Source organism: Nanorana parkeri, unplaced genomic scaffold (genome assembly GCF_000935625.1).
Source record: "Nanorana parkeri isolate BGI_ZX_2015 unplaced genomic scaffold, ASM93562v1 scaffold2555, whole genome shotgun sequence".
Lineage (NCBI taxonomy): Eukaryota > Metazoa > Chordata > Amphibia > Anura > Dicroglossidae > Nanorana > Nanorana parkeri.
This window is the reverse complement of record NW_017308823.1, coordinates 71,694-87,737: the sequence shown is the minus strand read 5'-3', so window position 1 is coordinate 87,737 and position 16,044 is coordinate 71,694. Positions and strand designations below refer to the sequence as shown.

Genomic DNA, 16,044 nt, shown 5'->3' with positions numbered 1-16,044 from the left:
AAATGGGTACATGCATCGCCAAATGGGAAGTCTTTTTTTGTGCTATACTGCGATAATAAAAAGAAAAATAGACATGTATTGAAATATTTTACTCCACAGGACTTAAAATCTAGGTCATTGATGTACAAAAATCATGCACTATGAATGTAAAGAATGCATTGGAAAAAGAAAAGCAGAAGACATATGATCAGTATAGTTTTGTCTGAAAACTTCTGAACAAGCCAAACTACTGTTTCAATTATTGAGTAACTGACCCAAAACATCTATGCAAATAAGGACCTATAACTTTAATTTCCTGATGCATTTTTCAGATCAGTCACTAAGGGAATTTAAACTATTGGTTAGAATAACAGCCAGGCGAGTGTATGCTTTCAGAACAAGGTCAACATTTTGCTTATGACAGATTTCCTTTAAGTACTTGTGTTTCTATTGTTGAACAGTAATAGCATACTACGTGGTTCACTTCAGGATAGGAATGTGTAACATTCAGGTACAAGCTTCCTCCGTGCTACTGTTTGTGTGCTCGTAGCTGTGCTGACCTCTTCTGGTCTTCTGAGTATTAGTAAGGATGCTTTCTGATTGCAGAACACAATTCAGCTTTTCAAACAAAAGCAAAAAAATAAAGTAGCTCGTTTAGATCAAAAACATGAAATAATGATTTTAAATGATTGTAGACAGACTTTTTTTTTCCCTGATCAAAAAAAAACTTTTTCATCTGCTGAACAGGCAGCTTAGGCCAGTAGCTCCTAATGAGGTAGCTAAGATTATACACTTCTGCTCATCAAGAATAGAGGGATTCATTGCTGGTGTGATGCTGCATTGCCGCTACAAAGCAAATGTTGTATATCCTGCAGTAAGTTAGGACAGTTGGGTTGATGGTTACTCTTTTTTGCGAACTTTTGATTTTGGTGCTGAAAAACAAAGCAATGAAAATTTTAATTCAGGAACGATTCAATGTAGTTGCCTGCTGAAACAGAAATGATACACTAACCATTAGGGTTTTCCTGCTTATAGAAGGTTTTCATCAGTTCCACTGCTTTCTTGGCATTGCATCCCGGTATGCACTTTTTGAAAAATAAATATAATTTAAAAAAAAAGTAGGTAACTGTGATCTTAAAACAGAAATATACATCAGTTTTAATCTGGAGGTGAACGTCATGTATATCTCTACAAAACAAAATATGCTCATGGGTGTGCAAATAATCTATACTTGCATATAATTGCAAAAGTGTTTGTTAATAACTAAAAAAAATAGAAAATATATTTTAGTCACCCCAAAAATTAATGGTAAAGTACAATAAAGCCAATAAATCCTTGACATGTATATTTCAAGGTAAAGTAGGATTCTTTTTTTTTTTTAACTTACCTGTAAAAATCCTTTTTTGGAGCGCAGTACAGGACATTGTATTCTTACAGTCAGCCTTATGGAAGGGCATAGAGCAATCCAATTGCCAAAAGGAAGCTGTAGCAGAGAAGTAGACTCAAACAGCATGTACCAAATCCAGTGAGTGAAGAAAAAATTTGCTTTGGATGTTTTAGAGCAGGACATAAGGAGGGAAGAACAATATCCTGTTAAAGGAGAACTATGACATGAGTGATTTCCACTCGCGTCATAGTTCTAAGCCGACCTGTGACAATGAGACTGTCACAGGTCGGCTCAGTAGATCGGGAGGTGAGGGAAAACATACCGGGTTCCCTCACCTCTCGATCCTGTCACGGCTCTCTGCCGTGACAGGGGGAGGGGCTGGATTCCCCTCTCCGATCTGCCAGCGCTGACTGGCGGAACGGACGGGGGAGGGGGCGGGTACAGCTGGCTCTGCCTCTAGATAGGCAGAGCCAGCTGTCACTCACGCAGCTGGGCGGATCCCGTCATCTAAGTCGGGATCCGCTCCAGGTGCGGCGTCTCAGTATACCGCGAGCTGTAGCTCGCGGTATACTGAGCTTAGGGTGACGGGAGGACGCTAGTTTGTGTCCTCCCGTTACCCCAAGGAGAACTATGGGGAAAAACACTGACCCCATAGTTCTCCTTTAAGTTGGAAGGAGGAAACCACCATGGGGAAAAAAGAAGGCCCTAGGGCTAATAACAACCTTATCCTTGTGCAACACCATGAAGTGCTCTTTACAGGACAGAGTTGACAACTCAGAGACCCTCTGTGCAAAGGTGACAGTGATAAGGGAGAAAAGCCAATCTTCAGGTGTGCTGAAAGAACCAGATTAAGGTACTACAGTATCACAGGTAAGTGGACAGAGGAGCAATGTTAGCTACACCCTGCACAAAAGTTCCTACCTAAAGAGTGAGTGGCTAGTGATCTTTGAAACAGAAAAGCAAGGGTCGAGATCTGCCCCTTGATGGTGCTCAGGGCCAGTATTAATCCAGACTGGACTGGAGAATTATTACAATTTTGCCCACAAAGAACTTCCAGGGTGGAATTTTCTTGCTGAACACCAAGCAAAGTAGGCTTTCCAAGGGCCATAGTAGACCTTGAATGAGGTTGACTTCCTAGCCCTCAAGAAAGTAGTGATAACTGAATTTTGAGAGGCCCAGGTCTCTCAGGACCTGGGGTTCAACAGCCAGTCTGTTAAAGCCAGGAACCAAGAGGTAGGATGGTGAAGCTGTTCCTGAGACAGAAGATCTAGACAATCAGCAGGGCCCATGGAGAATCTGCCAGGAGTCTGAGCATATCTGAATACTACGCCCTCCTAAGCCAGTTCAGTGCAATGAGAATCACTAGAATGCCCTCTGTCTCAATCCTGTAGAGCAGGCGAGGGAGAAAAGGAATAGAAGAGGTTGAATTGATCCCACAGATTTACTAGGGCATCCACTGTGAAGGCACTGGACCTGGCAATAAACCTGTGCATTTTGTTGATGAACCTGAATATCCATTTCCGTAGTTTCCCATCAGTGTCAGAGAGCCTGGGGATCGACTAGAGATCCTGGTCAGCTGGCCCTGTAGGCGAGAAGTCCAGCTTTGAAGCTCCAGGATGTTGATGTAAAATTGGGCTCACTTCGAAGATCAAGTCCCCTTACCAAGACGGTATCTGGGACTCCTCCCTAGCCCGGCAGGCTGGCATCCATCATGAGAACGTTCCAAGTCACAGAAAGAAAGGATTTCCCTTACTCAGGTGGGATTCCCCCCACCAGGGAAAGCATGACCTTACTGATCAAGTGCAGGGGGCAATCCAGAGATTGAGCCTTCTTTTCCCATGCTAAGTTACTGAGTGGCAATGGCCTGAAGTGAAGATGGGCATAAGGTACTGCAGGCTCAGGTATTCCAAGTATTGAGAAAGATCCAGGGTGGATTTCTGAGGGCTGAGAATCCAATCAAAGCTCTGCCATGTCTGCAACATCCATTGGACACTGACTGACAGAAGGTGGGTTGACTGATCCTTCAGGAGGAGATCCTCTAGATATCACACAATGTGGATGCCCTGAGAGCAAAGTAGAGCCAAGACGGGCAAGTACCTTGGTGCTAATCTATCCACGTAGTAGCAGAGACCAACTCTAGAGGCAAAAATGAGGGTGTATGTTTGCGATCCATGGCCTCTAAAAGGGTCACGATCCTACCCATAGAGTCAGACATGGTGGAAGAGAATTCCTCTCAGGATAAGTAAAAGGTGAGGTGCAAGGAAGCAATGGCCCCAGAGAAAGGAGGAGAATTTGACTGTGGGCAGTGGTCAGAGCTAAGGGGACTAGGACCTGTAGCAGATAATAGTGTAACCACCCCGTCGAGCCATTAGCTGAATGTGAACTGGTAAGGCTCCATGACTCAGCACCCTTGTGCCATGATCTGCCATGTGTGGTGCCAAAATTTCCCTGAATAGGTACTCACAACCTTTTTTTGTGCCAGGCACCATAGGTAGTTGGGCCCAGGGAGCATCCAAGGATTGCTGTCCTGTAAGCAGTTTTGCCGGTGAGAAAGCATGCCTTAGAGGAAGAAAAAATGGTGTGCGTGTGCACAGTAGGGCCGGGGCACGTAAGAAGTGTATTGACATGAGCAGGATATTAAGGACAAGACTTCATCCTGGCCTCACCCACAATGGTAGCCATACCTCTGAAGGGGTCTTCAGAAACTGGCTGATGGACCATGGCCGTGTACCTTTATAGCACCCCGTGGCTAACTCAATGCGATGCACTACATGCCAAAGTGAGCTCCCATGCAGGATCAAGTGCCTGAAGCAACATTACAGGCCAGCTCTGCATCTTCTTTCAAATGAGGTCCGGGTACGGTCCTCCAAGGCTCAGCCGAGGAGTCAACAGATCCAGAAAAAGAGACAGTGACTATGCAGCAGCTAACGTGTTAGAACAATCTTGAAGAAAAGAAAAAGTCCATACAAAAAGAGGTAAGCTTCTCTCAGTAGAGCGGAATTGTCCATTATCACTTAGGGACACTACCGGTAGCAAAAACTGAGGCTTTCTGGCAGAGGGAGGGGTGATATGTAGGCTTTCCCTGAAGCTCTGTTTTTTCCCCAGTGTCCAATCACCTGAGCGTAGCTGCATACTACCCAGGGTCAAGAATAAAAAATCCTGTTCTTTACAATTAAGAAAAATTGTTTCGATCACAGCTACAGTGGCTAACTAAAAACAAGTGGCATCAAATCAGTGGAGATTCAGAAATTCCATGAAAGCAGCAAAAATGTTATACTGTATATGATTATTTTGTTTTTCTGCATTAAATATATGTGTGTTAGTTGTTGGAGACATTTTCTTTTGCTTTAATTGAATATTTGCTTTTTAACAAATAGTAAGCATTCTGCACTTTACAATTCTGAAGGTTATCTTTAGTTTGCATGTTCTATAATATCAAATGTGTTTTTTTTTTCCCAAGAAAATCTCAGCAATTCAAACTGAACACATAATGCAAAAATACAGAAGAGGTTATTTACAGTACAGCATGCTTGTACATCCAGAGATATAGTTATCTTAAGTTATTTGCAAATTTTGACATTTACAGGAAAAATCGAGCTTGGCCTTGACCTTACCATATCCCAAGCATCTCTGTTAAGTTTAAAGTAAACCACTGTGTGAAGGGTTGGCTTTTGGACTAATGCATGCTCAGCGCTTACTTTTAAGTGTGCCCTTCTCCAGCCTTTGGTCCGCAGCTCTGTCTGGGTGGCCAATGATGATGTAACTGATATCTGACACTGATAATGCATACATATAGAAGTTACATCCTCCTAGGCATTAGACCCATTCAGGGCAAGGCAAATAAGATTTTGTTATAGGCAGCAGAGACTTTGCATGTCTATTCTGCCAAAAATCTCTACCTCCCAGCAATTTTTTATTTGTGTCACTTTATTTCTGCTTAAATCACAGAGGTCAACTATCACATTAAAAAACCTGTATAGAGGCAGGATGTGGCAGAGTCTAGCTCAACCAATTTTCTGTGTTTTTTTTCTCCATCATATGCCCAGTTGAAATGTAATCTTTCTACATCAGATTTAATTAGATTCAAAGGCAGCTGATGTGCTATGCTTTTTTAACAAAGTCGCAAAGTGAGGAAATCATCATCAGGATATCACATATCATCACTTATTTCTAATAATACCAGCATATTGCCAAGATTTGGTCTGATCATGAATAGCAAAAATATTTAGGGCTGCAACAACTAATCGACATAATCGATTATAATCGATTATTGAAAAAGTTGTCAACTTTTTCAATAATCGATTAATAGGCTTCCGATCAGTTGGCCCTGTTCACGGCTCCACACACGCTGCGCGCCGCACCTCCTCCCCAACTCACGCACACCGCTGCCAGACCTTATTGCTGTATAATTATAAACTTTCCATTTCACTATATTGCACACCACACTTTTTTTTTTACTTCCACCGCTCCAAAGCTTGCTCCTGTGATGGACTGCAATCTCAATACAAACTAGTAGTCCATTACTGGAGCCATTTTTTAAAATGTATTTTATTGTTTATCCGATTAACTGATTAATCGAACTTAATAATCGGCTAACTAATCGATTTTGAAAATAATCGTTAGCTGCAGCTCTAAAAATATTAGATTACGGAGGAGTTAAACAACATTATTTTTTTCTCTATTCTTTAATCTTATGTTCTACATTATTAGTCCAACACTTACTCTTCTTTTATGAAGTTCACAGTTTACTTTTTATAACACATTCACATAAGATTTCACCTACTGCCTTTAAAATTCCCTGACAATTTTCTAGTTCTCTTCCTCTTTTTTAATGCAAGACTATTCTTGGCGATGATCATATTATTGTTAGCAACACAGAATTACTTTTTCTAGAACTTTTTGAACACTTGTTTCCTTTTTAACAAATGTAAGTTAGTAGGCTTTATTTAAAAAAACTCAAGCTGTTATTTAGAACAGTTGAAGAAAATTCACATACCTTAAACTGTGCTCCTGTATCTGGAATGTCATCTCCAGCCACATTCAGAACTGACCCACATCCACCAAATCGTTCATTGTGGCAACCATATACTACCAATGGAATTCCTAATCTTTGTTAAGGAAGGAAAATAAATATTTTACGGCTCTAGGGTTCATACACAAGAAATCATTCCATGTAAATAAACCTATGACTACGTACTTATTGTTCCTGCCAAATGTGAAAATTTTTTGTTTGGTTTTGTTTTCAGGAGAAAAGAGTGGCACACAAAAAGCAGAAGGCATCACTAAAAAGTGCCAAATCACAAAAGCCTAACAAATGCAAGATTTTCATTCCTGTGCAATATTTGCTAGTTTATCAATTTCTTCTTTAGTTCACTGAAGGTTTCATCTCACAAACCTGCTGATTTTACTGCATGTATATTACATCAATTTAGCAGAATTTTTAATGTGAAAATCAATTTACAAAATTAAGGGACAGGTTAATGTTCTAAAAAAGTACTGCTAGCTTTTGACTGGCGTTAACAGTGGTCTGTATCAAGGAGAGCAGAAAAAAGTAGCGGTCTAAGGTAGACCTAAAATAACAATATGAGAAATGTTACTATTTGTTTATGTGAAATAATAAATCCACACCGGCATGATATTTTTGTTTACTGGACATTAGGTAAACTAATGAACATATGTACAAATAATTAAGAAAATAACACAATGTGGCCCTGCTTGGCTCTGCACAGCCTTTAAAGAAATAAATCCTGGCCAAGTCCACCATGAGTTTAGATAGCCATGGGTATAAATGGGGCAAGCAGCACCATTTCAGCAAAGGCTGTGTGATGCTAGGTAAAGCTGCAGTGTGAAAAACTGAGCAGGACTGAAGGTTAGTATTTCCATAGTCAACTGCCACTGGGGGGTGGGGGGGGGGAGGGAGCGGTGTTTCGCTAGGAAAATGTTTAAAGAACAATTTCAATAAAAATAAAGTGTCTTTTCGCCTTTGCAGCCATATTGGGATAACACCTACTTTATATTTCTTACATGTTCCCATTCCCAGGCTGAATAAATAAAAAACAGCAGCAGCACCTTTTTTTGTCATTGTGTTAACTTTAGGACTGAAAACTCATGCTTAGTCTCATTGTTTGTTGGGTTGGGAGGAGTTTTGCTTGCCTTAATTAGCCCTGTCTGTACTGTGCTGGCAAATTTGATTACAGCAGAAACATCTGACCTAACAAACAGTTAAAGCCCTGAAGAGACCTTGTATGTTAATAATGATTTCTATTAGAACAGTCAAGAGTTTGCAGAGAGAGAAGAATGCAAAGGCCTGCTAAATCTCTATCTAAAAAGGTATTTTTTAAAATGATTTTAGGAGTGCTGTGTGAATAGAAACACATAAAACATATAGAGTGGGGTATTCTCAATTTTGACTCCAAAAGTGGAAATACACTTTAAGTTGTCCTTCAATGCAGCTATGTGAAATGATGCTAAGATTATTTTTTTTTCATTTTCTGTAAAACTGTTGTTGCGGTGACAATAAGCAAACGGGAATCTCTCTAACAAAACCCTTAAATAGCAGTAAAATCAAACAGAGGTTCAAATTCTTCCCCACTCTATCGAAAGCAAGTTTTGGCTATACATACTAGGGATGCACCGATACTGATACTAGTATTGGTGCCAATACCGAGTACTCTTACTCTCCCAAATGTTCCGATACTTTTCCCCCCGATACCGGAACTTCCGGTCAGAGGTAGGGCCGTGACGGGAACATGGAGCCGGCTTTCCAGCCAATCAGGAAGCTGGGCGGTGGATAATGGCATCGAGCCGGTCGAATATGGAGCCAGCTTTCCGGGCAAAGCGGCTTCCTGATTGGCCGGGTAGATGCCTCCATGCTAGCGGTAGTACCAGTATCGGTACTCGGTATGGGCGAGTACCGAAAAATAAATATTGGTATTCATACTCGATACCGAAAAAATGGTAATGGTGCATCCCGAATACATACATTTTAATATAATCTGTCTCTCTATACTACAGGCTAGCTATTGCTGATTAATGCCAACAACACTAAAAGAGGCTCCGATTATAAAAATGTATTGAAATATAAAAATTATACATATGAACAATTAAACATCTTAGGGCAGATATTTGCTAATACTCTAATAAGTTTCATGTACTAATTCTGTCATTACTCCTAGACAGATCAAGGAGTTAAGAAGATTACAAAAGTCTTATCACTTAATCATTCATCACATATGCACAGCACACTTATTTTGCCCCTTATGCGTGCAATTCATGTCACATCACATACTAGTAAAATGAGAAGGATACTGAGCAGGCGTAGAGCCCCCGCACACATGATGCATGGTTCAACTGTCACATATAATACTGTGTGTTCAAAAACCTTTGCAGAACTCTTGTTATTCTTCCTGCACCAGTCCAGCACCTGATCCACAGCCACCATTTCTGCATGGCGTGTAGCCTGTAAGGAAGGAGGTTACTTAGGAAGTTTAAATCAAGCAAACTTTGTATTATCTGGCCTGTGATGGCTATAATTTCTCCAGGTAAAATGTCCCTGCAATAAATTTCACCTTTATAACCCAACTACACATACAAAATATAATGACCTTTGAGAATGAATATTTCAAAAACCATAGCAATCTATCAGAAATGTACTTTTATCACTTTACAAATGAACATCTGCAATCTTGATGGGCTGCTTTGAGTAACTGTACATTACCATTACTTATACGGTTATTGAAGACAATCAGGCTTTCCACAGGGTAAAGAAAAGTGTGCAAACTGTAAGCCATAGCAACCAATCACTGATCCTATTCCAGTAAACCGAAATCTGATTTGATGCTAAAGGTTACTGCAGTTTACAATGCATATGTAATGAGCCTGAATGTGTGAGTCAAGCGTATATAGAACGGGAAACAGAAAACAGTGCATAAAAATAGTTGGCATTTCCATAGCAACCAAACAGATTCTGTCATTCTATCGAACGGTGTAGAACATTAAACAAATATCTGGTTGGTATGGTTACCAATTTTCATAAATGACTGTAATGTATATTTGAGCTATTAGAGAAAATGAAGAAAACAAATGAAATTACTATGTAAACTAAAAGGAGCAAATAGTGTTGTTGAAAGCTACATGAGAATTTGCACACAGACAGTAAAGCAAGGTAAAATCTGGAGACGATCTTCTTCTATGTAAAATAATGGTACCTTCATCATGATCTGCGCCATCAGTTGTTTAAAGCTGCGTTCAACCTTTTTTCGGTTATGGTACCCTTTAAAAGTATGCAAAATCTCGAGGTACCCCAGTCTAAAATGTCATAGGTTTTAAAGGGGTACCCAACGCAAAAACACAAACAAATTAGTTTCCTCTTTCACATCGAAGTGCCCCCTTCAAATCAAGACTCTGCCCCTTCAAATCTGAGTCACCCTTTGCATCCTCAGCCCACTTCACATCAAGGACCCCCGTTTTACATCAGAAGCCCCTCTTTTATATCAGGGTCCCCAATTTCACATCAGAGTTCCCCCTTTAAATCAGGAGCCCCCTTCACCTGTCTTCATTCCCCCCCTTTACATCACAGTCCCAACACCACAACATTTTGAGGCACCCATGAGGTCAGAAGGCACACCAGGGTTCAATGGCACTTGGTTGAGAAAGGCTGAATTAAAAAGTGACCTTTTCCTTTTCCTAAAATGTGAAACCTAAGTAGACTCAACAGCGCTGCTACTGGCAAACAAATTTTGACATCCTGTAAAGTCAGCAGCTATGCCCTGCACTTTAGTTTTAACTACTCTCCAGGTCTACTTTTACAGGGTGGAAAATAATTATTTGATCCCCTGCAGATTTTGTAAGTTTGACCACTTACAAAGAAATAAAAAGTCTAAAATTTATCATAGGTGTATTTTAAATGATAGAGACAGAATATCAACCAAAAATCCAGAAAAAAACACATCATACAACTGTTATAAATTGAGTTGCAGTTCACTGAGTAAAATAAGTATTTGATCCCCAAGCAAAACATGACAGGTTTGCACACATCTCAGGAGGGATTTTGGTCCACTCTTTACAGATCTTCTCTAAAGCCTTAATGTTTCTTGGCTGTCGCTTGGCAACTCAAAGTTTCAGCTCCCTCAATACATTTTCTATAGGATTAAGGCCACTGCTTTGTTGCCTTGGGTCATTGTCATGCGGAAAGACCCATCCACCACCCATCTTCAGTATTCTGGCATGGAAGGAGGTTCTCATCCAAGATTTTACAATACATTGCCCCATCCAATGGCCCCTATAAGAGGCAAAGTTGGCCTGTACCTTTAGCAGAGAAACAGCCCCAAAGCATAATGTTTCCACCTCCGTGCTTGATGTTCTTAGGGTCATAGTCAGCATTTTTCTTCCTCCAAACACGGCAAGTCAAGTTAATGTCAAAGAGCTCAATTTTAGTCTCATCCGACCGCTGCACTTTCTCCCAATCCTTCTCTGAATCATTTAGATGTCCATTGGCAAACTTCAGACGGGCCGCTACATGTGCCTTCTTGAGGAGGGGGACCTTGCGGGCATTGCAGGATCTCAATCCATGGCGGTGTATTGTGTTACCAATGGTTTGTTTGGCGACTGTGGTCCCAACTGCCTTGAGACCATTCACAAGCTCCTCCTGTGTAGTTCTGGGTTCATCCCTCACTTTTCTCCGAATTGATCCTTACCCCATGAGGCAAAATCTTGCATGGAGCTCCAGACCGAGGGCGATTGATAGTTATTTTGTATTCCTTCCATTTGCGAATAATCACTCCAACAGTTGTTTCCTTCTCACCAAGCTTCTTGCTGATAGTCCTGCAGCGCATTCCAGCCTTTGTGCAGGTCTACAATCTTGTCCTTAACGTCCTTTGACAGCTCTTTGGTCTTGCCACTGGTGGCGAGGTTTGAATGGAAGAATGAGATTCTGTGGACAGGTGTCTTTTATATACATAATGAGTTGTCGTTAGGAGCTCCTTCTTAAATTGACAGGACTAATCTGTGTACCACATAGCCAGTCTGTGGGAGCCAGATTGTTGGTTGGTAAGGGATCAAATACTTATTTTACTCACTGAACTGCAACTCAATTTATGACATTTATATCATGTGTTTTTAAGTTGATATTCTGTCTCGATCATTTAAAATACACCTATGATACAATTATAGACCTTTCATTTCTTTGAAAGTGGGTAAACTTACAAAATCTGCAGGGGATCAAACAATTATTTTCCTCACTATAAATGCCAAGAGCAGTCATTGTTCCAGGAAGAGCAGAGGTGCCTTTGATATGCAGGCTGTGACTGAAAGCATGACTATAACTATGCAAGACTAGAAATGGCAGCACTTAAATTTTTGTTTAAATTAATGGTCTTGGTGACAGTGTTTCTTTAACCTCTTGCCGTCTGCCCGTTAAGAAAAAACGGACGGACGGCAGACTCGCATCAGCGGGTTGCCGTCGCCAGACGGCATTTTTTTCCTGCTTTTGTTCCTGCGTCCGCGCACGCACGAAAGACCCGCTCGTTACTACAGCCGTTAACGGCTGTTTCACATACGACCGATCAGCGGCTCTATAGCCACCGATCGGTTGTATGGCGTGAATTTCGGAGCGCCCCCCCCCAATCGCAGTGCCGCCATCTCCCCCTTCCTGACCCCTCACCTTTAATCTCGGGATCCGCTAGCCCATCTGCGGCCCGGGACTGGCTCGTGAGGGCGTCAGGAGAAGGAGGGAGGGAGATCAGCTCCTTGCTGTTCTCCCTCTGTAGTGTGAATGCAGAAGTGATGTGTATTACATCACTTCCGCATTCACCTGTCAGTCATCTGGCTCCGACTGCCAGAGAGAAGAAGCTGATGAAGCAAATCTGTGCTTCATCAGCTTCTTTTGGGGTCTCCAGGTGACATTAGGGGTCTAGAGACCCCTAATGTCTCCATAAAGAGGACCTGTCAGTGTACCTGTGCTATTATATAGGGGGATGGTATCCCCCTGTGTAATAGCAATAACAATACGTGTAAAAAAAATAATCTATATAAATAAAAAAAGTTAAAAAAAATAAAAAAGTCAAACAAAAAAGTTAAAAAAAATAAAGGTCACAAATAAAAAAAGTAAACCCCCCAATGTTTAAGTTCCCCCCCTTTGTTTACGCACATATAAAAGTAAATATGTGTCGCATGCGCCAGCGCGCGAAAATGACAATTGCGCTACACATGTTACATATTGAAGCGAACGTCGCAGTGAGAGCAATCATTTTAGGGCCATCAATCACTGATAACACTAAACTGATGAGCGGTAAAAGCTTTTAATGCGTCGCCTATGGCCAATTTTGGGTAATGTAGTTTTTTGAGGTTTCGCGCGCATGCGCAATTTTAAGGCTTGACATGTTTGGTGTCTCTTTACCAAAAAATTTGGTAATAATACATTTTTTTAAATTTAATATAGGGGGAACTGTTTTTTTTTTTTTAAATCTGTAGTTTTTCCTTAATATATTAAAAAAATAAAAACCCCAGTGGTGATTAAATACCACCAAAATAAAGCTCTATGTGTCCCCAAAAAAGGGTATAAAATTCATTTCAGTACAGCGCTGCATGACGGAATAAATGTCAGTCAAAGTACCGCAGCGCTGAATACTGAAAAATGGCCTGGATGGGAAGGGGGTTTAACACCGCGGATGTCAACTGGTTAAGCAAACCAATATAAAGTTATATCCACTCTGATGAAAACCACAACGTTTTGCTGTAAAACATATATTTTTAGTCAAATGCATCTAAACTTACATTCTTTGTCTCATTCACTTCATTTCTTCCTTGTCCTACAAGCTGGTTCTCATGTACCATGAGGCAACCTACGGGGACTTCACCATTATCCAAAGCATCTTGGGCCTAAAACATATCATGTATCAGTGTTGCTGCAATTAAAACAGTTAAACTTTCTAGAGGTGTATTTACAGTAAACAAAGTCTATACAGTAGGGATCTTCATGACCTTGGAAGCTGTAGCTGATATTTGCATAACACAGCAACTAGGTTTTTGGGATATTTGGGTGCTCTATTATTCCAATTTTGACCACAGATTCCATTGTGGGTGTCTGGCCTACCTCTGGTCAATTGGAAAAAGACAGGAGGTGAGCCAGGTGTTGTCCACTGTACATGTGTATATCTGCTTGTTAATGCAAAGAGCCAACAGCAAATTATGTGGTTCCAATTCAATACATAAAACACGCCAACATGGTCAACAGGTTCATTTGTTGTTTGACCACATATTAGCATGCAGAAGATGCCTGGTCGAATGTCTAATGACGGTTGATGCCAGATGTGGTTGTTGCATTTTCTAGGTCCATTTGGGCATACATTACATCAGTCTCTAGCGTTTGCAGATTAACCCTTTCGCTGCCAAGCCCTCCGGAACATTTTTCAAATCAGCTGGCCAAGCCATTTTTGAATTTTCTGCAATTTTTTCCTATTGATTTGATTTTCAACTGCTGCGTTGCTAGCGTTTGTAAAAGACCCCCCAAACCATATATTTTCTGAAAGCGCAGGCCCGGTAGAATAAAAAGATGGTGATACTAAATTTGTAGGCCCTGCGATAATTGCGCAAATGTTTCTCAAATTAATATTAAACCGATAAAAATACACAATTCAATTGTTAAAACACACCAAAATCAGTATCCGTGCACAAAATAAATTATTTTCTGACTAAATCTAAAAGATAAAACTGTATTGAGTTAATAAATAACAAATATTAGCAAATTTGTAATTGCGCCTTTTTGCGAATTTTTTCTGCAGCCCCAGCACTCAATGAATGAGAAGCCTCAGTACAGAGGCTTCTCATTCATTCACAAACTAATGATAGTAAAAATATTTTACTATCATTAGTTTCTGAATGGGGAGGAGCCTCTGTAGTGAGTGCTAGTCCCCATTCATAAATTCTTCAATGAACAGGCTATGATGTAGATCGCAGCCTGTTCATTCATAACTGGGGACACAGTACTATGTGTCCCCAGTTATTTACAAACACCGGAGTGATCAGACGATCACTCCGGTGTTTGCTCTGCACAGAGGGATCGTTAAATATCATTGATATTTAACGATCCCCCGCTCGGCCACGCTACACAGAGCCGCTGTCATCCAAAAACTGACAGGATGACAGCGGCTCAGAACAGAAGACGCTCAGCCATCCTGAATTGCGGCCAGCAGCCGCTCGTACGACGTACGTCCTTGGCAGCGAAAGGGTTAAACCAAAAATACCCATCAAGTGGCTGTGAATGAAAATACTTTGAGAAGACCAGTGTTGTTTGGTGACATGAAGTCAACAACATTAAAAAAAAATAAAAAAAATCCACTCTATACAACAGAAGCAAACACAGGAGGGCATCTCTAAAAGCAGAGCAAACCAAATTTGAGAAGGGCAGGCTACTACAGCTGAACACCATGCCAGATTCCACTCCTGTCAGCCAAGAACAGGTAAATGATGTTAGCTGGCCATGAATCACTAACACTAAACTGGAAAAACATTGCCTGTTTCTTCTGCAAAAAATGGTAGGGGTAACATTTGGCATACACATCCATAGATCTATCCTACTGTGCGTCAATGGTTCAGGCTGCTGCTAGTGTAATGTGGATGCAGGCTAAACGTGCAACACATTTTTGCCGGTTCTTGATGAACCAGTGGAAATTTCCTGCGTGGGTTGCGCTGTTGGCACCCTTTAGCCCGGCATCCCTTGATCAGCTGATCAAAGGAGAAGGTCGGAATCAGCTGCAGGCTCTGTACGGGTATTATGACAGCAGCTTGCAGGGGATTCCTCGATCAACGCTTGTAAGCATTAAAGCAGGAACTTGTGCTATATTTTTTGCTGAATGAAAAAAAAAAAAAACTGAAACCTGTATACCCTAAAGTTTGACACTAAAATCAGGAGTTAAATCTTAAAAATACATTCACATACATTAAATATTAACAAAAATGTATCTTACTGTATACACTCAGCTGTAGATCCTCAGATCATCTCTGAATTTAATCTCTGATCAATCTGAATTTAGTGCTGACACTGTCCTTCCTTCTGGGTGGCTACTTTTGTTCTCCGTGGTGCTGTGTGTGTTGTAAAGTAGTCACAGCTCCAAGCTCACTCCCGTGATGGACAACAATTTCAATACAAATTAGTAAACTAAACGTGAGATTGTAGTCCATCACGAGAGCAAGCTTGAAGCGATGACAACTTTACAACACACGGGGACCATGGGGAACAAAAGTATCCACCCAGAAGGAAGGACAGTGTCAGCACTAAATCAGAGATTATTTGAAGATCTACAGCTGAGTGATACATTTGTGATAATAGTTAGGGACCTTGAATGCATTTTTAGAGTTTAACTCCTGAGTGTAGTGTCACTTTATGGTATTGCAAGTCTGGATAAAATTGAGCATTTAATGGAGAGGAGTTACAGTGTCTTTTGCAATTGTTCGTACCATCTGAAAAGCCTTCTCCATCCAACTTTTCATCTCTTCAGTCATCTCTGATGGCTCTTCCAGACAATCTGTTGTATCCATTTGTAATTTTTACACAGCAAAAACACTGAAAATATATTAGGAAAAAAGGCAATTTTACAAACAAATCACAAACATGCTAAGTACTGCTAAGAATTTAGTATTACAGGGCTTTATTTTGTCACTATTTATTATCACAAAGATTT

The 16,044-nt window shown here is 40.7% G+C and overlaps 1 protein-coding gene across 1 annotated transcript; it reads right to left on the bottom strand.

Annotated features, from left to right (window-relative positions):
- Positions 1–409: 409 nt before the first annotated feature.
- ADAT2 (adenosine deaminase, tRNA specific 2) lies at positions 410–15,924 on the bottom strand. The gene is made up of 6 exons (XM_018573822.1): positions 15,821–15,924; positions 13,139–13,243; positions 8,675–8,825; positions 6,363–6,469; positions 992–1,064; positions 410–911 (listed from the first exon to the last, which is right to left on the bottom strand). Exons 1-6 carry the CDS (start codon positions 15,899–15,901, stop codon positions 880–882), a joined length of 549 nt encoding a protein of 182 aa, XP_018429324.1. The 5' UTR covers positions 15,902–15,924; the 3' UTR covers positions 410–879.
- Between the last annotated feature and the right edge of the window lie 120 nt (positions 15,925–16,044).

Bases quoted from the DNA above. Each gene is read 5' to 3' on its own strand.
- ADAT2 (XM_018573822.1), bottom strand. From the start codon at position 15,901: ATGGATACAACAGATTGTCTGGAAGAGCCATCAGAGATGACTGAAGAG. The intron at 6,470-8,674 runs GTATCCTTCTCA...AACAAAGATTAG, and splicing joins GGGGGCTCTACGCCTGCTCA to GAATTCCATTGGTAGTATAT. The intron at 1,065-6,362 runs GTATGTGAATTT...TTTTTCAAAAAG, and splicing joins ATACAGGAGCACAGTTTAAG to TGCATACCGGGATGCAATGC.